This window comes from Gobio gobio (genome assembly GCF_949357685.1).
Source record: "Gobio gobio genome assembly, chromosome: 5".
NCBI classification, from domain to species: Eukaryota; Metazoa; Chordata; class Actinopteri; order Cypriniformes; family Gobionidae; genus Gobio; species Gobio gobio.
In genome coordinates, this window is record NC_137101.1 from 26942745 (window position 1) to 26966397 (window position 23653).

Genomic DNA, 23653 nt, shown 5'->3' on the forward strand with positions numbered 1-23653 from the left:
TGAGCAAATGGGGACACTATAAAAGTTAACCCAACTATAACGACTTCCGCTCTGAGAAAACCGAAAATGTGTAAAGGGTCTATGCTCTTTTCACATAATGAAATGTTCCCACCTGTTACATTTATTAATTAGGGTAATGACATTAACATTTGACTTCTACTCAGGCCAGCCAAACACCAGCACCACTGACAGATTAAGAGGAGATGGAGGAATAATATTAACTTCCAACAGGAAAAAGAATAAAGTATTTGTAGGAAATAAAGATAACCATAAAAATTGTAAATAAATGTATTTAACAGCTGTGGTGGTGGTTATGGCATATATCTCAGACTACCATCTGGCAGAATCCTTCCATTCCATAGTAATCCATTTTCAGAAAGTGTGATGATGGGAATATGAGTGTCATCAATGCGTCCAACCACTGGAAATCCTAAAGGAAATTCTAATTATCAGGTTACTTCTAGAGGTTTATCAAGTGAACATCAGGATCCTTCCTGTATAAAAGGACATGCCATTTTTGTCACTTTGACAGTGTCCTCATGATGAAAATATTAGCAATGAATGAATGTACCTCAACTGCAAAGAATGCTTTTCTCACTATGTATTTTTGTCAAGTGGCAAATAATTGAATTTGTTTTAAGTAAACTTCGCTTACTTTAGATTTAGATAAAATTGATAATTTTTGGAAATTTGTACTTGAAATACGACCAAAATACTCAGTAAAAAAAGCATTTGTGCATTTTGAATGAATGAATAAAGTATTTAAACACAGCTGGCGCTTTAAATAAGGGGAGGAGACTGAAAGAAACTCTGGGTTTACCAAAGAAAACCTGCTCCTGACCAGGTTAAGTTCACAGAGTAAGTTACCCTGGTAACTTACTCTGAGTATAAGTTACCGCTCTTTTAGAAACGGGCTTGACTTACCCTGCTTTCTCGGGTTTGACATACCTCCCATTCTGAAACAAAAAACCCAGAGTTGCCCTTATTTCAGGGTTAACATACTCAGAGTTTTCACTTAACCTCTTTTCTGAAACTGGCCCCAGGCCTTTATTTATGAATCCAGCAGGATCTTAACTTCTCCCTGAGGACAAGGTGATAACACTTCATCTCAACCACAGAGAGCAACCACATCTTCGCCCCTGCCATCTCTGTTGTTGAGATCAACCATACTTCCTCTGCCTGTGAGGTCTTCCCTGAGTCCCTTTTCCTGACCATAGAGGCCACTCAATGGCGCTCAGGTAACATGAGTCTCCATTTAACCTTTTTTTTCTGAAATCAATTCCTCCTTTACTACTCCACCAGCTCTTCCATGGTATTTCCATCCATCAACTCCTCAGGGGTCCCTTTTTTCACTGGCTCCCCCTGTCCATTGGTTCTGCCAGACTCCTAGTTCCTCCAGTGTCACCATGGCCTCACGTGTTTTGGGCTCCCCTAATTCCGTCAATCAAAATTCTCTTGATTATCCAGGGTGTTCTGTTTTCCCCAAGCTTTTCCCGAACAGTGGCCTGTTCTCCTAGTGACAGTAATGGAGGGTGAACTTAGTCCATCTACAGCCTGAAGACCACCTCAGTGCTTCCAGCTGCATCCACTGAAGCTTCTGCTGAAGAAGTGGCATCCGTTGTAGCATCGGAGATCCCTGTGGCACCACCCACACTTCTGTTTCCCTATGGTGGGTTTTCTTGTTCTGTTGGCTTCTCCTCATCTTTGACATAACCAAATCTTCTTAAGTCTTCTAATCAGTTGGCTGTTCTGTGGTATTCCTAACCCTATCCCAGGTCACTGGCCTTTCCTGAGCCTCCTGCTCTGCCGGCTGCCCCAAAGCCTCCTAATGGTCCTCCATTGCTTTCAACTGTCCCTCCGCGATGGTTCCAGCTCTGCTGTGGTGATCTTCTGCTCTGCCAATGCTTTTGTCATAGTCCCCTGTTTTCCAGCTCGAGACATTACCGACACTCTGACCCTAACCTGGTCTATTACCATATTCATATACCATGGTATTTGCACCTCAAGGTAATTCAAAGTGGAAGTGCTGTGGTATATGTCAAAACAAACAAAGTACTACTGTACTTTTTTGGTACTTTTTGATAGTGACCTCTAATGTATAACAATTTAACTCACCTTGATTCACAAAGCCAATGTCCACGTAAAGACTAGCACACAGAGATCCAAATGAGTAACCGAAAATTGGCCCGATCAATCCAAGTGTATGCAGGCAACCTACAGAGAAGAAAAAAAAATGGACTGAATCCCATGAAGGACAATACGGAAGCCCTGAACCACAGAGTAAAAAAAAAAAAAATCTGTTAAAAAAAAAAAATATCTAGAATATTTTGAGAATAAAGTCGAAATATTTCGAGATTAAAGTCAAAATATTTTGAGATTAAAGTCAAAATTACAAACGCAGCCTCATTGACGTAACACACACACTACAGCGCTGCAGCCGCTAGTGTATTTGAACAGAAGTCAAAATATTTTGAGAATAAAGTCGAAATATTGTATTTGAACAGGGGGCTGAACACTTTCATCATCCATCAGGTAGCCTAATTGCCCTTAACGTACAGTAAATATCACTAAACAAGAGATACAATTTAAATATAAAACGTAGTGTTCAGGTTATCTTAACGTTCATGAAACAGATAGGCCTTGGAGTTTTCAAACTGCGAGCGCCTGCTCAAAAACAATGATTGGTTTAGGCCAAAACTGCTGTGATTGTGAATATAATTAAATAATCCCTTTTATCACTGTTATCTTATACATTAATATCTGCTTTATGATTATGAATATGATTTATGACGTTCCTGTAAATTGAAAAAATCATCCAACTAAGTTCAATAAAAAGCAGTACAAATTATATTATTAATTAAAATAAATTAAGACATCCTGATTTCATCATGAATTTTTATACAATTAAAACAATTATCACAGAAAAATGGTTTCTATACTGTAATAAAGGATATGGCAATTAACATTGCATTATTCATATAAATATGGAGATACACCAAGATGGTTTGAAAAACACACATAAAACATATATGATCACATCATGTGTTAATTGTCCTCATGTTTCATCAGTCAAAAGGTTTCTGATTTTTATTGAACTTAGCTGGATAATTTTTTCCATTTTGCCAACTGGAACGTCATAAATCATTACTTCTACGAGACCGTTTTTGGCGTTGTGTGTGAGAGTGCCCTGCGGCTTCAACCCTCGAAGTTACTTTATACATAAGGCTCACATGATCATCTCATTTTGGATAGGAGTAATCCAAATCCGTCAGGTCACGCGTTGGTCTCTCTGAATTTAAATCTAGATGTATCCACATTGACCCATCTTTACGTGAACACACATCCGAAAAAGTGTAGGGATTTTTAATTAGATTTTGCTCTCATAGCAGATATTAATGTATAAGATAATAGTGATAAAAGGGTTTATTTAATTAAATTCACAATCACAGCAGTTTTGGCCTAAACCAATCATTCTTCTTGAGCAGGCGCTCTCAGTTTGAAAACGTTGTCATGAACGTTAAGATAACCTGAAACCTACGTTTTATATTTCAATTTTATCTCTTGTTTAGTGATATTTACTGTACGTTAAGGGCAATTAGGCTACCTGATGGATGATGAAAGTTTTCAGCCCCCTGTTCAAATACACTAGCGGCTGCAGCGCTGTAGTGTGTGTGTTGGGGCAATGAGGCTGTTTGTAATTTTGACTTTCATCTTGAAATATTTTGACTTTATTCTCGAAATATTTCGACTTTTTTCACGAAATATTTCAACTTTAATCTCGAAATTCTAGATTTTTTTTTTTTTACTTTGCGGTTCAGGGCTTCCGTAGGACAAGGGTACTTTGGTTTGAGATTAAAAAACACACACAATAATTTTCTCACCAATGTAAAAAGCTGAGTTTTCAGGATGTGCATAATCATCTATGAACGACATTCCCAAAGGGCCGATGCTGGCTTCCCCAATGCCACGAATAATGTTTCCCAAAAGCACAATCAGCCATGTGGGCGAGCTTTCCTCTTCCCCTTTTTGGCACCCTATACAACCCATATACAGTAGAGTGCTCTGTTGGGTATTTTACTGCATTTTACAATAAAAAAACACATTGCATGCTTTTCAACATATAACCATGCATTACCGGAAACAAGCTGTTGAACAGTATTCTGGGTGTCAGATGAGCATGTGGATCTCACTGTGAAATTATCAGCATCATTAGTGTGGGCAGCAGCTGTATCGTACTTGTACCTTTCAGAAACAAACAGACACATAAATAGTAAAAGCATTTAAAATACAGATCTTCAAGAATACTAATCTTTATGAGGTGGGTCTTCATTGAATATTTTAATATGAATATACTAATTATGAGTATTATGTGATGACCATCAATTAATTTATTCAATATTACACAAAAAATAAAAGTAATAGGTACAAAACACATCTTTTATAATCAACAAATCTCTTAAAATATCAGATAAGGTAAATATACATTTTATTTGATGCTTTTCTTGAACATGTTATAAATGTTTTTTTCAAAATCATATGGAACTGAACATGAATACAAAGAGTAAAATTCGATAAAAGTTTCCTTTCGAGGGAACTCGCACTGCGTCGGAACGACACTTTTGGGAACACCCTCAGCGTTGCGCGTCTGAAGCATGAATGAAACTAAGACCAATCTTGATTGGTGCTACGTCATGACATAGTATGTGACGGCATACCCGGAAGTATAAAGGGGCGCCGAGTCACAACAGCGCTAGTGTTTTCGCTCTTCAGCAAATGCGCTGTGTGTGAGAGAAACTTACTGTGTTTAAGTTAAATTGTCTGAAAGAGAAAGAATGACGAGTGAACAGTTTAAAAGATGTGTGCACCCCTGCCCTCGCTACAACATGGGTGGGGACACGCATCTGATGTGTGTAAACTGTTAGGGAGTGCAGCACGCTCGGTCAGCTCTCGAGGGAACTGGCTGTGAGAACTGTGAAGCATTACCCATCAGAGTGCTGCGCTCCCGCCTGGCCGTGTTTGATGAGGCCGGCCAGGCTTGCGTTCCCCGCGATTCGGGTCCTGCGTCCGCTGAGGCGGTGCGGCGGCCCAGATAGTGGGGTTCGCAGTGGGAATTGGCTGATGAGGTCGGGACTGCTGAGGCACTTTTCCCGGTCATCATCAGACAGTTCCGATGTTCTCCCTACGGTTAGGGTTAGGGTTAGGGTTAGGGGTGGAGAACCCGATGCTTGAGCTGTTTGATTCCGAGGAATTAGACGTGCTCAGCATCGATGCAGTTGAAGTAGTAAATAAGACCTTGTCACTTCATAATACAAGACTCTATCTAACGTTTGCTGAGGCAGCGCATAGATTGCGGGTCTGCAACAAGAGTGAACACATGCGATCTGTGTACATGTGATATTGTATGGGTGCGAGGCATGCAGTCAGCTCCTGAGGGTGCTGGCTGTGTTCATTGAGAAATAACTCGACGCGTACAGCCGTGCGCTTTCGGGTGTTTCAGCCTCACGCCTGTGGACTTTCATCTCGAGGGATGAAAGCCAAATATATTGTGAACGGATCGATCTCGCTTTTGCCGAGGCAGCGTGTAGATAACGAGACCATATATACAATAAATATTAAAACAGTACGGCTTGAGGATTAATGGCTGCATTTAATTCTGAGGAATTAAAATGGAATTTTATCTGACTTTGAGAAGTTAGATATTTTTATTCAGCCTATCATTCAGAAATGTTTCTCTTGTTGGGTATTATGGCAGATTTAATTCTGAGGAATTAAATGGGATATCTGACTTTGAGAAGTTAGATATTTTTATTCAGCCTACCATTCAGACCGTTTTTCACTTGTTGGGTGATTTATGGCAGCATTTAATTCTGAGGAATTAAATGGGATATCTGACTTTGAGAAGTTAGATATTTTAATTCATCCTATCATCCAAACTGTGTTTCACTTGTCTGAATTATCATCTAAGATGTGGGAAATCGATGTTTGTTCTCGCCGCCTCATGCGTTGCGGGACACATCAGTTTCCAGCGATTACTAATGCAGTGTCCACCCGAAATCGTTGTGGCCCTGTGAAGTTGCTCCCTTAGATGAGGCCCCTGTTGGCCAGCCCTTCTCCCGAGGAAGAGCGATCGAGGTCGCCTCCTCCGTGGAGCTCTCTGGAAATCGGCTCGGGTTATGTATATAACCCTTGTTCCCTGAGAAAGGGAACGAGCACTGCATCGGAACGACGAATTTGGGGACACTCCCTAAGCAACAGCGTATCTGAAGTATGAATGAAATCAAGCCAATCCTGATTGGTGTTGCGTCATGACGTAACTATGACGGCATACCCGGAAGATACATAAAGGGGAGCCTGTGCATAGTAATGGCAGTTATCGCGATGAAGCATGCGCTCCAGGCCTGCTGAGGTGTGGCGACGAGATGCAGTGCTCGTTCCCTTTCTCAGGGAACAAGGGTTATATACATAACCCGAGCCGTTCCCTTTCGAGGGAACTCACACTGCATCAGAACGACGAATTTGGGGAACGAGTACCCACTAGGCCACACCGAAGGTAGCATCAGTCCTAGTGTGAAGCCGGAGACCGGGCACAGCTAGGACTGGAGTACCCTAGCACCAGGCGTCGCAGGGAGGTGCAGACTATAGAACCTAATAAAAGTGTGAGAAGTAGCCCATCCGGCCACTTCGCAAATGTCCTGCAAAGGGACCCCAGAAAGGAGGGCCACCGAGGAGGCCATGCCCCTGGTGGAATGCGCCCTCACGGCCATAGGTGAAGGCAGATTGTGCACCTGATAGGCCGTGGCTATTGCCTGGACAATCCAGTTACTGATAGTCTGGGTTGACGCAGGTAGCCCCTTCTTAGATGAACCAAAACACACTAATAGCTGCTTAGATTTCCTCCACTGTGCAGACTTCTCCACATATATTTTAAGGGCTCTGACCGGGCAGAGCAGGTGAAGTCTCCCTTCTTCCGCCGTCATGTGAGGCGGAGGATGAAATGCCTGAAGAACCAAAGGCCTGACCACGCTTGATGGCACCTTGGGCACATAACCGGCCCTAGGGTGTAAGATGGCCTTCACTTCGCCAGGGGCAAACTCCAGGCAAGTCGGCGTAAGCGCCAAGGCCTGAAGGTCCCCCACCCTCCTCAGAGAAGTGATGGCTAGGAGAAAGGCCATCTTAAGGGTGAAGCTCTTTGGGTCTGCTGACTCTAGCGGCTCGAAGGGGGCCTCAGCCAATCCTTCGAGAACCACTGCCAGATCCCAGGTTGGGACTCTGGAAAGAGCCACAGGCCTCATCCTCCGAGCCCCACAGAGGAACCGTACAACCAACTGGTGCCTACCCAAAGGCCCATCACCCAACGGTGTGTGGAAAGCCCCAATGGCAGCCACGTACACCTTGAGAGTGGACGGGGTAAGCCCTGCAGAGAAACGGTCTTGGAGGAACTCCAGCACTGAAGCCACTGGGCAGTTAACTGGGTCCACCTCATACTCTCTACACCAAGTGGAAAATACATTCCACTTGAGGCTGTACAGTCTCCTTGTAGACAGAGCCCTGGAACTGAGCAAGGTCTCAACCACATCCGCCGGCAGGCCAGCCTCTAGGTATCTGGCCCCCTCAGGGGCCAGACCCAGAGGTTCCATATCTCTGGCCAGGGGTGAAATATCGTGCCCCCTGCCTGAGACAGGAGATCCCTCCTCAGAGGAATCTCCCACGGCTGACCTGCTAGCAGAGCTATGATGTCTGAGAACCAAACTCGAGTCGGCCAACGTGGCGCCACCAGAAGCAGGTTGGCGCCCTGTCGACGGACCCACTCCAGAACTCCCGGGAGCAGAACGATCGGGGGAAATGCGTACAGACGCAGCCTCGGCCATGTCTGCACCATGGCATCCAGCCCCAGTGGGGCCGGATGCGTGAGAGAAAACCACAGTGGAAAGTGGGTCGTCTCTCGAGACGCGAATAAATCCACTTCCACTGGGCCAAACCTCTTGCACATGGCCTCCACCACCTCTGGGTGGAGTCGCCACTCCCCGGGCCTCAGCCCCTGCCTCGACAGGATGTCTGCTCCCTGATTTTGGACCCCCGGGACATACATTGCCCTGATGGACAACAGTTTCCCTTGGGCCCACAGGAGGATCTGATGTGCCAGTCTGCATAGAGGGCGCGACCTCAGACCCCCCTGCCGGTTGAGGTACGCTACGACAGACGTATTGTCTGTCCGTACCAGGACATGGTGACCGCCGAGGTCCGGGAAAAAGCTCCTGAGAGCCTTGTAGACCGCCATCATCTCCAGGCAGTTTATGTGCCAGGAGGAATGACGGCCCTCCCACGGGCCCCTCGCAAAGCGGCCGTCCATGACCGCGCCCCAACCAGTGAGGGAGGCGTCTGTTGAAACGGATTTCCGGCAACAGGACGTTCCCAACACTGGCCCCTGGGACAGAAACCAAGGTTCTTTCCATATGGCTAGGGAACGAAGGCATTCGCGCGTTACCCTGATCATACGGAATGGGTTCCCTCTGGGGGAAAACCCCTTGGTCTTCAGCCACCACTGTAGGGGTCTCATGTGCAGCAGGCCAAAAGGTATTACGTTGGACGCTGCTGCCATGTGACCCAGCACCCTTTGGAAGTGCCTGACAGTGATGCTGTGGCCTAGCCTTAATCCTGAGACCATCGCCCGCGTGGTCTCGACTCACGCGGGAGCTAGTTGCGCCCGCATCGTTGTCGAATCCCACACGACTCCCAGGAACATCGTTCTCTGGGACGGCGTCAACACACTCTTCTTGGTGTTGAGTCTCAGCCCCAAGCACTTTATGTGGGCTAGAACGGCATCTCGATGCCGAACTGCCATATCGCACGACTGGGCCAGAATGAGCCAATCGTCGATATAATTCAGCCCACGGATGCCCTGGAGTCTCATTGGAGCCAGAGCTGCATCCATGCACTTTGTGAACGTGCATGGGGAAAGAGCTAGACCAAAGGGAAGCACTCGATATTGGTACGCTTCGGCCCCGAAAGCGAACCTCAAGAGCTTCCTGTGACAAGGAAGGATGGATATATGGAAGTATGCGTCTTTCAGATCTATCGTGACGAACCAGTCCTTGGACCGGATCTGACTCACGATGGTGGGAATGGTGAGCATTTTGAACCTGAACCTCCTCAGAGATCGATTCAAATACCTCAGATTTGAACCCTCCATCCTTCTTTGGAGCTATGAAGTACCGGCTGTAGAACCCGGACTCCCTCTCTGACGGAGGAACATACTCTATGGCCCCCTTTACCAGCAAGGATTTTACTTCTTGTTCCATTACCCGAACCCGCTCTGGTTCCACTACAGTCCATGTCACTCCAAAGAATTTCGGTGGAGGATGACCGAACTGCAGTCTGTAACCCTTTTCTACAGTACGCAGGACCCACGTAGAAATTTTCCGAAGGCGTTTCCACGCGCTGAGATAATCTACTAAGGGAACCAGCCTCTCGAGGCTGGCCTCGGGTGCCAACCGAGCCTCGTTCCCAACCCCCTGAAGCGGCTGACCGGCAGGGAGCAGTTGGGAACGATTTTCGGTGTGCGAACGCGTTAACTGCCCAGCCGCAAGTCCCCCCGGAGGCAGCTGGAGCAGTGAACATCCGCGGGAAATCGATGTGGCCCGAAGTGACGGCGGGATTACCACATCAATTTCCCGAGAGCGCCGCGGAGGAGACAACCTCGGTTGTTCCCGCGCGGGGGGGGGAAGCTAGGACTTCTTCCCAGCAGCCTTCCTAGCCTGAAGGACGTTTCTTAAATCGCCCATAGGTGCGGAAGCCTGCTGGTGCGAGCGCCGCCTCTGTTGCCAAGCTCCAGGAGGAGGGGCTCGAGAGGCGACGCTCTGCTTTTGCACCTGCCGGTGCGAGGAACTGGTGGACGGCTGAGGCTGCCTGCTGGAGGCAGCCTTCCCTTTAGAGCGACGAGGGAGGTATTGGCGGAAGGCCGCTGACTGCTTCCTCGCCTCCTGGAACCTGTCGTCGACGGTGTTAACGGCGTCGCCGAACAGGCCAGAAGGCGAGATCGGGGAGTCTAGGAGGAAGGTTTTATCCTTCTCCTTCATCCCCGATAAATTCAGCCATAAATGCCTCTCCACAGTCACCAAAGATGCCATGGAGCGGCCCACAGCACGGGCCGTCTCCTTGGTGATGCGGAGAGACTAATCCGTGGCCTTCCGAAGCTCCAATATATCCCCTGGAGAGGGACCCTCACCCTCGTCTCTTTCAGGTGGTCGGCCTGGTAGGCTTGCAAGATCGATAATGTATGCAAGGAACTACCAGCCCGCACAGCCGCCATATAGGCTCTGCCCACCAAGGCTGAGGTGTCCCTGCAGGGCTTGGTGGGCAGTACCGGGGCTTTCAGCGACGATGCCGATTCAGGGGAAAGATAGCCCGTGAGAGCATCTTCCACCCGCGGCATCGTCCCGTATCCAGCCTCACGTGCCCCCAGAACATTGGAATAGTCCAATACAGGGGGATTGGAAACACGCGCTGAATACGGCTTTTTCCAGGACTTGCACAACTCATTGTGCAGGTCCGGGAAAAAAGGCAAGCCCCGGCGAGGTGTTTGAGCCCGGCATGAAAGGAATCGGTCATCCAGCCTACGTGGTGGCTGAATTTCCTCATTTTCCTGTGGCCAATCAATTCTTAATTTGGCCACCGCACGGGTCAAAACCTCAACCAGTTCCTCTTGAGCGGGTGGGTGAAGTGGCGACTCATATGGTGCTTCACCACCCGCTTCGATGTCCACCTCATCCGGTTCCTCGGAACCAGAGAGGATGAACACCGGATTCTCCACCCCGGGGGAAGAAGCCGCAGCGCGGGCTTCCACACGGGGAGGGAGAATCTCGGAATCATCAGATGAAGAGTGGGAAGGTGCCTCAGCAGTCCTAAACCTATCTGATAAATCCCGCTGTGAGCCCCAGGATCTGCGACACCGAGCCGCCTCGGCGACTGCGGGTCCAGAACCAGAGGGCTCACGAGGCTGGCCAGCCTCATCAAACACGGCCAGCCGAGAGCGCAAGAGCCTGAGTGTGAGCCCGCTCACAATGATCACAGGCGGCTCCCTCGAGAGCCGTCCGAGCATGCTCAACACCCAGGCACTGCACACAAAGCGAGTGTGTGTCCGAGCCCGACATATAACGGGGACACGGATGCACACACTGCTTAAAGTCTCTTGCGGTCGCCATTTCACACACACTTTTCTTTCACTGACGTACAACAATAAATAGACAAACAGATTTCACACAGAGCGCTATGCTGAAGAGCGATAACTGCCATTACTATGCACAGGCTCCCCTTTATGTATCTTCCGGGTATGCCGTCATAGTTACGTCATGACGCAACACCAATCAGGATTGGCTTGATTTCATTCATACTTCAGATACGCTGTTGCTTAAGGAGTGTCCCCAAATTCGTCGTTCCGATGCAGTGTGAGTTCCCTCGAAAGGGAACAATGTGGTAATCCCGCCTTCAATGACACTTCGGGTCACATTGGTTTCCAGCGCACGCGCGCTACCTCGTCCGCCCCAAGGGGTTTCGGACAGGCAGCATTGGCGTCTGACAGAGAGTCAGGGTTCTACAGCCGGTACTTTATAGTTCCCAAAAAGGACGGGGGTCTGCGCCCACTTTTAGATCTGAGGTACTTGAACCAGTCTCTGAGGAGGTTCAGGTTCAAGATGCTCACGATTCCTATCATCGTGAATTAAATTAGGTCCGAGGACTGGTTTGTCACGATAGATCTAAAGGACGCATACTTCCATATTTCCATCAGTCCTGCGTACAGGAAGTTCCTGAGGTTCGCTTTCGGGGGCGAAACGTTCCAATATCTTGTTCTTCCGTTCGGCCTAGCTCTTTCCCCTTGCACGTTCACCAAGTGCATGGATGCAGTTCTGGATCCTTTGAGACTCCAGGGTATCCGTGTGCTGAACGATATCGACGACTGGCTTAGTAGCGAGAGATGGCAGTTCGGCATTGAGATGTCGTCCTTGGCCATATTCAAAGCTTGGGGTTGAGACTCAACACGAAAAAGAGCGTGTTGACGCCCTCCCAGAGGACTACGTTCCTGGGGGTAGTGTGGGACTCGACAACGATGCATGCACAAATGTCTCCCGCACGCGTGGAGTCCATACGGGTGATGGTCTCCAGCATGAAGCTAGGCCGCAACATCACTGTAAAGCAGTTTCAAAGACTGCTGGGGCTCATGGCAGCTGCGTCCAACGTAATACCTTTTGGCCTGCTGTACATGAGACCTCTGCAGTGGTGGCTGAAAGCCAAGGGGTTTTCCCCGAGGGGAAATCCATTCTGGATGATCAGGGTAATGCGCAGGTGCCTTCGTATCCTATCAATATGGAAGAAACCTTGGTTTCTGTCCCAAGGGCCAGTGTTGGGAGGCCATGTTGCCGGAAATCCGTTTCAACAGACACCTCCCTCACTGGTTGGGGAGCAGTCATGGACGGCCACTTTACCCAGGTTCTATGGAAGGACCATCATCATTCAGGGCATATAAATTGCCTGGAGATGTTGGCTGTGTTCAGGGCTCTGAGGAGCTTCCTCACAGATCTCAGGAGTTATCACGTTCTGGTGCGCTCTGACAACATGTCAGTGGTCGCGTACCTGAACCATCAGGGGGGTCTGAGGTCTCGCCCTCTGTGCAGACTGGCGCATCAGATCCTCCTGTGGTCCCAGGGGAAATTATCGTCTCTCAGGGCGATGTTTATTCCCGGGGACCAGAACCAGGGAGCAGACATCCTGTCGAGGCAGGGGCTGAGGCCCGGGGAGTGGAGACTTCACCCAGAGGTGGTGAAGTCCATATGCGAGAGGTTCGGCCCAGTGGAAGTGGTCTATTTGCGTCTCGAGAGACGTCCCACTGTCCTCTGTGGTTTTCACTCAGGCATCCAGCTCCGTTGGATGCCATGGTGCAGACGTGGCCGAGGCTGCGTCTGTATGCATTTCCCCCGATAGCTCTGCTCCCGGGAGTTCTGGAGAGGGTTCAGCAGGACAGGGTCAGTCTACTCCTAGTAGCCCCGTACTGGCCGGCCCGAGTGTGGTTCTCAGACATCATGGCACTGCTGGCAGGTCCTCCATGGCAGATCCCTCTGAGGAGGGACCTGCTGCCTCTGCAATGGGGCACAATATTTCACCCCCAGCCAGAGCTGTGGAAGCTTTGGGTCTGGCCCCTGAGGGGGCTCAGTACTTAGAGGCTGGCCTGTCGGCAAGTGTAGTGGAGACCATACTCAGTTCCAGGGCTCCTTCCATGAGAAGGTTGTACGGCTTAAAGTGGAAAGTGTTTTCCACTTGGTGCAGGGAGCGTGAGGTGAACCCAGTTAACTGCCCAGTGGCTTCAGTGCTGGAGTTCCTCCAAGATCGCTTCTCTGCAGGGCTTACCCCGCCCACGCTTAAGGTGTACATGGCTGCCATTGCAGCTTTCCACACTCCTATGGGCCTTTGGGGATGCACCCTTTGGTCGTATGTTTCCTTCGTGGTACTGGAGGATGAGACCTGCGACTCGCTCCAGAGTTCCAACTTGGGATCTGGCGGTGGTTCTTGAGGGATTGGCTTCGGCCCCCTTCGAACCACTCGAGTCTGCGACAGATCTAGTTCTGTCACTAAAGGTGGCGCTACTCCTGGCTATCACTTCTCTGAAGAGAGTGGGGGACCTTCAGGCCTTGGCGATTATGCCGACTTGCCTGGAGTTGCCAGGCGTTTCATCCTCCACCTCATGTGTCGGCTGAAAAGGGGAGACTTAATTTGCTCTGCCTGGTCAGAGCTCTGCAAGTTTATCTGCGGAAGTCTTCGCAGTGGAGAAGATCGGACCAACTGTTAGTGTGCTTCGGGTCTCCTAAGAAGGGGCTGCCCGCGTCCAAGCAGACGGTCAGTAATTGGATCGTTCAGGCGATTGCCTTGGCCTATCAGGTGCGCGGTTTGCCTTCACCTTTGGCCTTGAGGGCGCATTCCACCAGGGGCATGGCCTCTTCTCGGGCCCTTCATATGGGGGTCCCGATTCAGGAGATTTGTGAGGCAGCCGGCTGGGCTACCCCACACACATTTATCAGGTTCTATAGTCTGCATCTCCCTGCAACGCCAGGCGCTAGGTTGCTCTCGTCCTAAGTGTGCCTGGGTTCCAGCTTCACACCAGGGCAGGCATGGTTCGTGGTGGCATAGTGGGCATTTCGTTCCCAAAAGTGTCGTTCCGACGCAGAGCGAGTTCCCTCGAAAGGGAACGTCTCGGGTTATGACTATAACCCTTGTTCCCTGAGAAGGGTACAAGGGTATTTGATTCATCGCGAAAAAGCTAGCGCTGTTGTGACTCGGCGTCCCTTTATACTTCCGGGTATGCCGTCACATACTACGTCATGACGTAGCACCAATCAAGATCGGTCTTAGTTTCATTCATGCTTCAGACGCGCAATGCTGAGGGCGTTCCCAAAAGTGTCGTTCCAACGCAGTGCGAGTTCCCTTCTCAGGGAACAAGGGTTATAGTCATAACCCGAGACGTTTTTTGTGTTCTTCATCATGGCCACTCTTATTTGTCATTGACCAATGAACGTTACTCACCGGCCCATAATGAACTGAGGTAAAGCCATTACCAGTGTCCCTATACCCATCAGCAGGACCCCTGCTCCAATGATCTTGGGCCTGTGAAACTTAGCGCCAAAGTAGCTTACCACAGTAATTACCAACAGATTACCTGCAAGCAAATGTAACGTTATTTAACAAGTTCTATGTTGTTTCATAGCACACCATCAATCAACTGTCCCATTTTTAAAGTATGGACAGCAATTCAGTCACATTACAGCATCAGTGACTCACTGGTATAAGTACTCATCTAATGGGTGAACCTCTGCCCTCATTTCTCAGTGCAGCTCGACACATCTCAACTCACCCATTTCAAAGCTGCCATCGATGATACCAACAGTAGAGCTTGGGATCTCAAACCGCCTCTCAATCTGAGTGATGGTGCTTTTGGTGTAAGCCCCCGTCAGAGATTTGGAGAAATAACAGTAGGCAAGCACACCAATAAAGATCTTTCCAGGCACAAGGGTAGAAAAGAGATTAAGATTTTTTTTCCCCAGAATTTTTATAGCTATTATACACTACTATTAAAACAAATAATCAGCTAATATTGGTTCTACACTTGTTTTTCAATAAAACTTGCATATAGTCAAAGACAATTTCTCTTGCCTTTAGGCTTGGGGAGCAGCATTTGGCCTGAGATGTTTTCTTAGTACTGTCTGAATACTCCATTGGTCTGGGCTCAAAGAATCTATCCGTACTGGCCTCCACTGTCAAAAAAAAAAAGAAAGAAAAAAAGATGAAAGACAAACTCTGCAAAGTTAAAGTATTAAAATAACATCAATGAAACAAATAAAATGCTAATAATAAAACCTTGACACACTAAACAATTTTCCCTTTGGTCCATTTCATGTTAAAGGGTTAGTTCACCCAAAAATGAAAATTCTGTCATTAATTACTCACCCTCACGTCGTTCGAGACCCGTAAGACCTCCGTTCATATTCGGAACACAAATGAAGATATTTTTGTTGAAAGCTGATGGCTGAGAAAGGCCTCCATTGGCATTCAGTACACTTATACTCCCAAGACGGATAAAAGGCACTCAAAACATCGTTACAAAGTCCATCTCACCACAGTGACTCTACAATAATCTTACGATGCGACGACAATAGTTTTTGTGCGCAAAAAAAATCAAAATAACACCTTTTTCCAACTTGTTACTGCCTTCCGTGTGTGCCTCCACGACGCATGCGCGAGAATATGACGCAGATCCGGCGTTCGGACAGATGACCCAGAAGCGATTTGTTTACAATCAGAGGAAGACGCGCGTATCTCAGCTGTTGGATTCTACATTGATCGTGCTTTAGGTCTCGGCGTAGTGCTCAAAATGGGGTTAAAGTGTGCATTTCATGGAATCCCGAGCCCCGGCGCTACGTCATATTCTTGCGCATGCGTCGTGGAGGCACACGCGGAAGGCAATAACAAGCTGGATAAAGGTGTTATTTTGATTTTTTTTTGCGCACAAAAACTATTGTCGTCGCATCGTAAGATTATTGTAGAGTCACTGTGGTGAGATGGACTTTGTAACGATGTTTTGAGTGCCTTTTATCGGTCTTGGGAGTATAAGTGTACTGAATGCCAATGGAGGCCTTTCTCAGCCATCAGCTTTCAACAAAAATATCTTCATTTGTGTTCCGAATATGAACGGAGGTCTTACGGGTCTCGAACGACATAAGGGTGAGTAATTAATGACAGAATTTTCATTTTTGGGTGAACTAACCCTTTAATAATTTAGCTTATTGTTGAGATTATGCAGTTCATGATAATCTTACAAATGTTTCAACTATTTAAGGACATTTTTTATTACTTTTGTACAGTAAACCATTTTGATATTATGTTGAACTGCCTTGATGTCTTACAAAAATGTTAAGGACCACTGCTTAATGTCAGACTTATGTTCGATCCCAATCTTAATTTATAAAAAAAAAAAAAAAAAAAAAAGTGTATCCATCCACTTCTATCATGTCAGAGATGATCCATTGTAATCAAATGCAAGCAAATATTAAAATATTACTAATTCAAAATTTTGAAACACTTACATGTCCAGATGTGTCTTAGAGAGGAAGCAGTTGAACAAGCAGTTGAAATATGCCCAAAGCGGCATCTCTTTATATTCACCTACAAGCCATTATAGACAGTTTTATTAATTTTTAACTTGCACTGAGTGTTCCTTTAAACCTAATGTTGTAGATCAATAAAAAACGAAATAAACTACAAAAATGCAAATTTGTGAACACGGTGATGTTTATAACGTCGACGGTGACGTTGATTACGTCGAATGCCGATTACATGCTCCGTCTATATGTGTGTGATGCTATTTTACAAAGTGACATCGTTGTTTTAGCAGATCCGTGTGAAATACTCTTTTTATGAGTATTTACATGGCAAAACGTATAAAACACCATACATTTACTAAGAGAAAATGAAATATGGATATAAAAGTAATAATGAATTAAAACGAGATGAGATGAGATGATAACTAACATTATCAAAAACATGCAATAACACCAACCAACACAAATCTGCTTATTCTTGGTACAGATGTGCCTTTTCTGCCTTACAAGTGCAGTTAAAAGTGCAGTTAATATGTACTAAATGATTGCAAAGAAATAACTTTCTTACAAATAATTGCTTCAGGTTTGCAATGCTTCACACGTTTTCTAGCTACTGGCAAACCCAATGCCCTGTCTGACTATTTTGGCATCCTAAACACAATATGTAATTTTTTGGTACTCTTTGGTCATGTCATGACTTAATAATTGACAACATAACTATGACGTCTATGGTTTCCAACTTCAGCAAAGGAAAATAACATGCAATAACATTGATGCAGTTTTCTATTAAACAATAACTTGCACTAAAATAAATTCTATTGGCAGTTGATGAGTTCAGATGACCTTACGTGTTGCGTCACCAACACCATAAAAAGGGCAGCTACATCATCACATCCCTAGTTTTCCACTGAAGGAAGACGTGCAGGCATGCCTGGAGTGTGACAAGATGCAGCATCTCATTCCCTAATCAGGGAACCAAGGTTACATGCATAACTTAGATGTTCCATTTTATAGGTAACTCAACACTGCATCATGAGCTGATGCTAAGGGGAACTGCAAAACTACTACAAAATGCCTTGCTAACAATACTGTAAAAAGACAAGTTTACCACAAGTTTTGTGAGGAAATTAATGAATCAACCCAGGAAGACCTGAGGGCCTGGTGTCAAATCCATATCTACAAAACTACAAAACCTAAAAAAATTGTGACTAACAGCAAATAAAGACGCACCCTTAGATAGTGCCTTGGAAGAGGCTACACTTGTCATGACCCTGGGCTGATCTGTCTGTTCTTTTCCTGTCTCTGTTGTGTGTTTGTTTTGGGAGCACATGGGTTCTATTTGACAGTTCACCATGTGCTTGCTGTCATTGTAGTGTCTTGTCCCGCCCCCTTGTTATTCCATTCATTACCTCGTTAGTGTTTCCCTCTTTCCACCTGTTCTGTATCAATTTAGATCACCCTATTTAATCGTCTCTTGTGTGCTGTCCTGTGCCAGTTCGTTGTTTGTTCTCTGTGCAAGCAGTTGCTCTAGCCTTGTTGTGTTGTGTCCTGTCGTGTTGAATTTCTGCCTGATCAGTTGTCTTGGACTATTTTTCCAAGTATTTGTTTTTTCATCTTTTAGTTTTTAGTTTTCTCCTTTTCCCTGCCTGTTTTCTCCAGGCAGTTTCCCTCTGCATTCAGCCCTGGCCTCGCCCTCTACCGCTGTTTGTGGATCACGGATCTCCTTCTCAGCCCTGCTTCATGTGCCGACTGAGCGCCGCCAGCCTCCAATTCAATTGCGCCTCCTGCTGCCCTACTCTGCCTGGTTCAGGCTCGTCAGTCATTGTGATCTGACAGAAAGCTCAAACTCTGACTTCTTTTTTGTTGCCCTTTTGGATTCTTTTCTGTTCCTGTCCGGATTGTTGACAGCTTTTTTTTATACAATTTGTTCCTCTGACCATGTCTGGACTATTGACAACCTTTTGGGGTTGCATTTTTGTTTTAAATAAACTGTTGTCTGGTGCCTGCAGACTGAGTTTGTGTCCTGATCTGACAGCACTACTAGTGGAATGGCCCTTAACTTCCCAGAGGTGAACACAACACACGCGCCTCATAGGCCAGGGAAGGGCATGCAAATCCCCTACTCTTTTAAAAGATGTCAAGACCAACAACAGAACCAACTTAAGGATCAGGAATGTTTTCAGATCTAGAGATCCTAAAGGTTCTAATGGAGCATCTTATATGCCTTCCACAACTAATGAAAGACCACAGGAAGGAACTCTTGTTGGGAGAACCAATGGTGAAAAACTGAACCAAATTTAAATATTAAAAATGCTGTGGAAGAAGGATGGAGGGATATTAGCTTTTTTTTTTTAAAACGAATCAGCTTTTTATCTTTCTTATGTGAATGTAAATTTCAATAGGTTGATTTGCCTTAAAAGGTTAAATCTACAAGTCTGTCATACTGTTCAAAGCATTGCTCTATTTGTTTGAGTAGCTGGGCCACTGACATGATTTCCATGTCGGGGCAACTTGTTTTCTGATGAGAAACATGTTTGAGAAACATTTTTCAGTTATTATTTCAGCAATTACACTGTCAGGTACCGAACAGTCAAGGTAAGGAAGTCAATGAAAAATAGTTTCCAAAAAAATTATTTAATATAAACTCCGGCTTCTACACAAGATTCAACAAAGGAAACTAAAGTCCAAATAAACAAATCAAATGTTTAGGCCTATAACTGAGGTCAACAGAACAAAACAAAACTCAAATAACTCAATATATGTGAGAACCAACCTGAACTGACCTACTAATGAAACATTATACAAATGGACTAGTCCACATTAACACACAAGGGGGAAGACAAAAACACAAACTTCAAAATACAATCAAAAATCAATAATAACAAGGCCAGTTCAATAATTAGAATAACAATAAATACATATCTTAAGTCAACAAAGAAACAAAGTAAGCAGACAAGAAATTAGCATAAGAAATCCAGATCCAGTATTTTGTTTTATTGTATGTGCGTGCGCGTAACATAATCACTTCCAACCCATGGTTTGCTCTCTCCAGCCAGTGTCTCCATTCCTCCAAGGCTAACTTGATGGCAAGAAGCTCTCTATTCCCGATGTCGTAATTCTGCTCCACCAGGGAAACCTTTTTGGAGAAGAAGGCTCATGGATGGAGTTGTAGTGGATCACCTTGCCGTTGTGACAACACCACTCCGACCCCGGTGGATGGTGCATCGACTTTGATGAAGAATGGGAGGTCAGGGTTCAGATGAACCAGGATCGGAGCGGTGAGAAAAGCCTCTTGGAGCTGTTGGAAGGCATCTTGGGCAGATGGAGTCCAGGACAGAGACTTGGGCCACCCTTTGAGGAGCGAGGTGAGGGGTGAACTGAGAAGACTGTAGTTGTGAATAAAGCAACGATAGAAATTTGCAAACCCCAGGAAACGTTGTAAGTACTTCAGTGGGTAGTGGGTAGTGGCCAGTTGTGGATGGTTTCCACCTTCCTCTGGTCCATTTGGATGCAGTGTTGGTTAATGACGTAACCTAGGAACTGCACGGAGGTGGTATGGAACTCGCACTTCTCCAACTTCAGGTAGAGATGATGTTGATGTAGCTTCTCGAGGACCCGGGAGACGTGTTGGCGATGTTTGGCCAAGTTCCGGGAGAAAATGAGGATGTCATCAATGTAGACCACGACAAAACTGGGTGAGGAACTCCCGGAACACTTCATTCATGTAATTCTGAAACACGGACGGAGAGTTGGACAGGCCATATGGCATGTCCCGGTACTCATAGGGCCCTATCTTGCACCCAGCGCAATTGACTTTGTACACCGACGCATGTGTCATTCCTATTTTGCACCCGCGCAAAGCGCGCTTTTCCCTCCACAGAAGCACGAATGTATAGCGTGCACAACGCGCATACACTTTGCTCATGTAACCTACACAGATGCAACAGTTATTTTTGCAAATCATAAATTGTTACACTAAAAAAATATTAACACATGAGATGACGGAAATCATTGTGGTGTGCCACGAAGATGTGAAAAAATAGGCATAAATCTAGCTTACAAATGATTCAGGCTAATTGTAATAATTAAGGATAAGACCTGTTTGCCCAATAGTGGCAAGACATATATGTATATAAAGACATCTGACAAATTGGTTTGTCCGTCAAGAACCAGGAAAAAAAAATCGACTGAAAAACTGAAAAAACTGAACGACTGAAAAAAAAAAAGACTGTGAAATCACCTTTACCATAATGTACAACATTACAACTTCACTTCTCTGTCTTTCACTGCTCTTACAAGCACATCAGTCTCCTCGGCTGTGAACCGCTCCTGGCGTGCGCCTGGTAAATACGCCATAATAATAGCAATCCATAATGGAACTTGCGCACCTGCTTTTAAAGGGAATGTTGGATGACGCTCTGATTGGTTTATTCACGTTACGCCCAAACCACACCTATGAATAATGAAGCTACTTCAGACCAACCCATTTTAGATTTGCGCCGGGCGCAAGAGCCATTTATCCCGCCGGGAAAATAGCAACAGCGCCGAGACCCGCCCACAAAGTTACTTGCGCTTCATGCTTTGACACTAGCGTTTCAGATCGTTAAAATAGGGCCCACAGTGTCCTGATGGTGTGATGAAGGCAGTTTTCCACTCATTCCCCCGGCGTATAGGAATGAGGTTATACGCACTCCGCAGGTCCAGCTTGGAGAAGATGTGAGCTCCTCATAGCTGCTCCAGAGCCGCCGGGACCAGAGGAAGGGGATAGCTGAATTTCACCATCTGGGAGTTCAGGTGACGGTAGTCAATGCGCGGCCTCAAGCCTCCGTCCTTTTTGGCCACAAAGAAGAAGCTTGAAGTGGCAGGGGATGTTGATGGTCAGATAAAGCGTTGTTTTATCCAATTACCAATTACCGTGGTGGGATAAAGAAAAAGGAAAATGTAATTCATATACATATAACGAAAACATACAAATGCCACAAACTAAAATAACAAGGAAACCAAAACAAGCAAAACACAGTAAAAAAAATGAAAAGCAAAATAATAATAAAGGAAGCAGCGAGGAAACGTAAACATAATATCAGTATTACAAATCCAAACAAACTCAAGTGCAATCAAACAAAAGAAAAATTAACTAGAGCAACCTAAATCAACCGTAAATTGGCCAACTGCGGAGGGAGGGAGGAACCACAGGAGGAACCAGGGCGGAGCAGACGGTGGGACCGGGGTAGTCGCCAGGCAGAATGCCCATAGTGGAGCCGATGGAGGCAGGAGCCCAGGTGGCGGAAGGGCTGACGACTCCATGGCGCCAACTGATGGAGGCGGAACAGGTGACCCGGGTGTCGCCGGAATACAGACGAGCCAGGGCGACACTGAGGATCCGGCGGGACATGGTGATGCCGCAGGCTCTGGCGACTGAGACGCAGATGGGGATCCCGAAGGCTGCGGTGGAGCCGGAGCGACAGAGGACCAAGGTGAAGATGGAGGGAGTGAGGAGCCCAACAGAGCCAGAGGGACGAAGGGACGAAGGGACGAAGGGACGAGGCGAAGCCAGAGGAGTGTAGTCCCGAGGCGAGGACGGGGTAACGAACGACCAAGGCAGAACTGGCGAGTCCAGTGGTGTCTGGGAGGTCCACAGGATGATGGTAATTCGCCCTGATCCTGAACAGAGACTGTGTCTCATCATCAAAAGTGAGTCATACAGGTAAGTTTGCAACACACTCTATACATAGACGAGACCGGACAGAGACTGAAGGAAACAGGAGAAGTAGGGAAATAGGGAACACAAACAAGATGAATACACACAGCTGACACAGATGAACTCATAATGACGGTGACCATGGAGACAGACAAGTGGCGGGAAACTGGAACAAAGGAACATGTTTCAATAAAATATACTGTCTATTGCAGGGGTTCTCAACCCTGGTCCTCGAGGCCCACAGTCCTGCAGAGTTTTGCTCCAACCCTAATCAAACACACCTGAAACCACTAATTAAGCTCTTCAGGATTACTAGAAAGCTACAGGCAGGTGAACTTGATCAAGGTTGGAGCTAAACTCTGTAGTACAGTGGGCCTCGAGGACCAGGGTTGAGAACCCCTGGTCTATTAAATAAGGGCAGACCTGACATATAAAATAATGCAGTTTCTGTAATTCCATCTGTGTTAGTGATTTTATGACATTGTGCTATGACTGACTACATTTTCCTGTTGGAAGAGAACATATGTTAGGGTTTTTTTGACAATTGTGTGTTGTAGGTGTGTTGGTGTGTTAAGAGTTTAGGAAAATGTTTAAAGGTATTGAAAAAATGGTCATAACGATCGTAAAAAAACTGTAATTACAGGAACAAAAAGAAAAAAAAAAACTCTAGTATAATGCCGTATGTGCGGTATTGGAGTCCCAGCTGTGCAGAGGTCTTTGTCTTTGCAGTGGGGTTTGTATGTTCTCTCCGTGTTGACGTTGGTCCAAATGACATGTCCAAAGACATACAGGATATTTGAATTGGAAACTGTAAGTTTGCCTGTAGGTGTGAGTGTGAATATGAAACTGTGTTGTGAGTGTGTGTCATCACTGTGATGGACCGGCCCTCTGTCCAGGGTGTTTTCCTGCCTCTGACCTGAGATGCTGGGAAAGACTCCAGCCTCCCCACAACCCTAACTAGAACAAGCGCTTTGGAAAGTGTATGGAATAGATGAATGGATGGATGGATGTAGCTTACAGTACAGTGAGGGTTCTAGACCTCCCTCTCTCTGCCACTCTTCTTTCCCCATTTGTCTTTCTTGATCCATGTTTCCAAACAAAATCATTCTGAAGCCATTCTGATTTACCAAATTATGTCTAAAAAAAACAAAAACAAAAAAACTACTGTAATAGAGACTAAAAATAGGACACTTGGGTAGGCTTTCAGCTGAAATTTCAATTATTTATAATAATTATTATTTAAAGTTTTTTTTTTTCAGTTGCTAACAAGCATTGTTCAATACTGAAACCACATTTTCAAAACTCTTCATACATT

The 23653-nt window shown here is 46.1% G+C and overlaps 1 protein-coding gene across 1 annotated transcript in view; it reads right to left on the reverse strand.

The window, feature by feature from the left end:
• Positions 1–20360, reverse strand: part of LOC307126264 (solute carrier organic anion transporter family member 1C1-like) — a gene marked incomplete at both ends in the record, with an annotated part of 50678 nt that extends 30318 nt beyond the window's left edge. Inside the window, 8 exons of the mRNA XM_079816726.1 lie at positions 2116–2214; positions 3882–4034; positions 4136–4242; positions 14569–14701; positions 14897–15038; positions 15196–15296; positions 19821–19991; positions 20174–20360. Of these exons, the coding sequence (XP_079672852.1) occupies positions 2116–2214; positions 3882–4034; positions 4136–4242; positions 14569–14701; positions 14897–15038; positions 15196–15296; positions 19821–19991; positions 20174–20360 (1093 nt within the window). The remainder of the gene's footprint in view (positions 1–2115; positions 2215–3881; positions 4035–4135; positions 4243–14568; positions 14702–14896; positions 15039–15195; positions 15297–19820; positions 19992–20173) is intronic.
• Positions 20361–23653: the final 3293 nt, after the last annotated feature.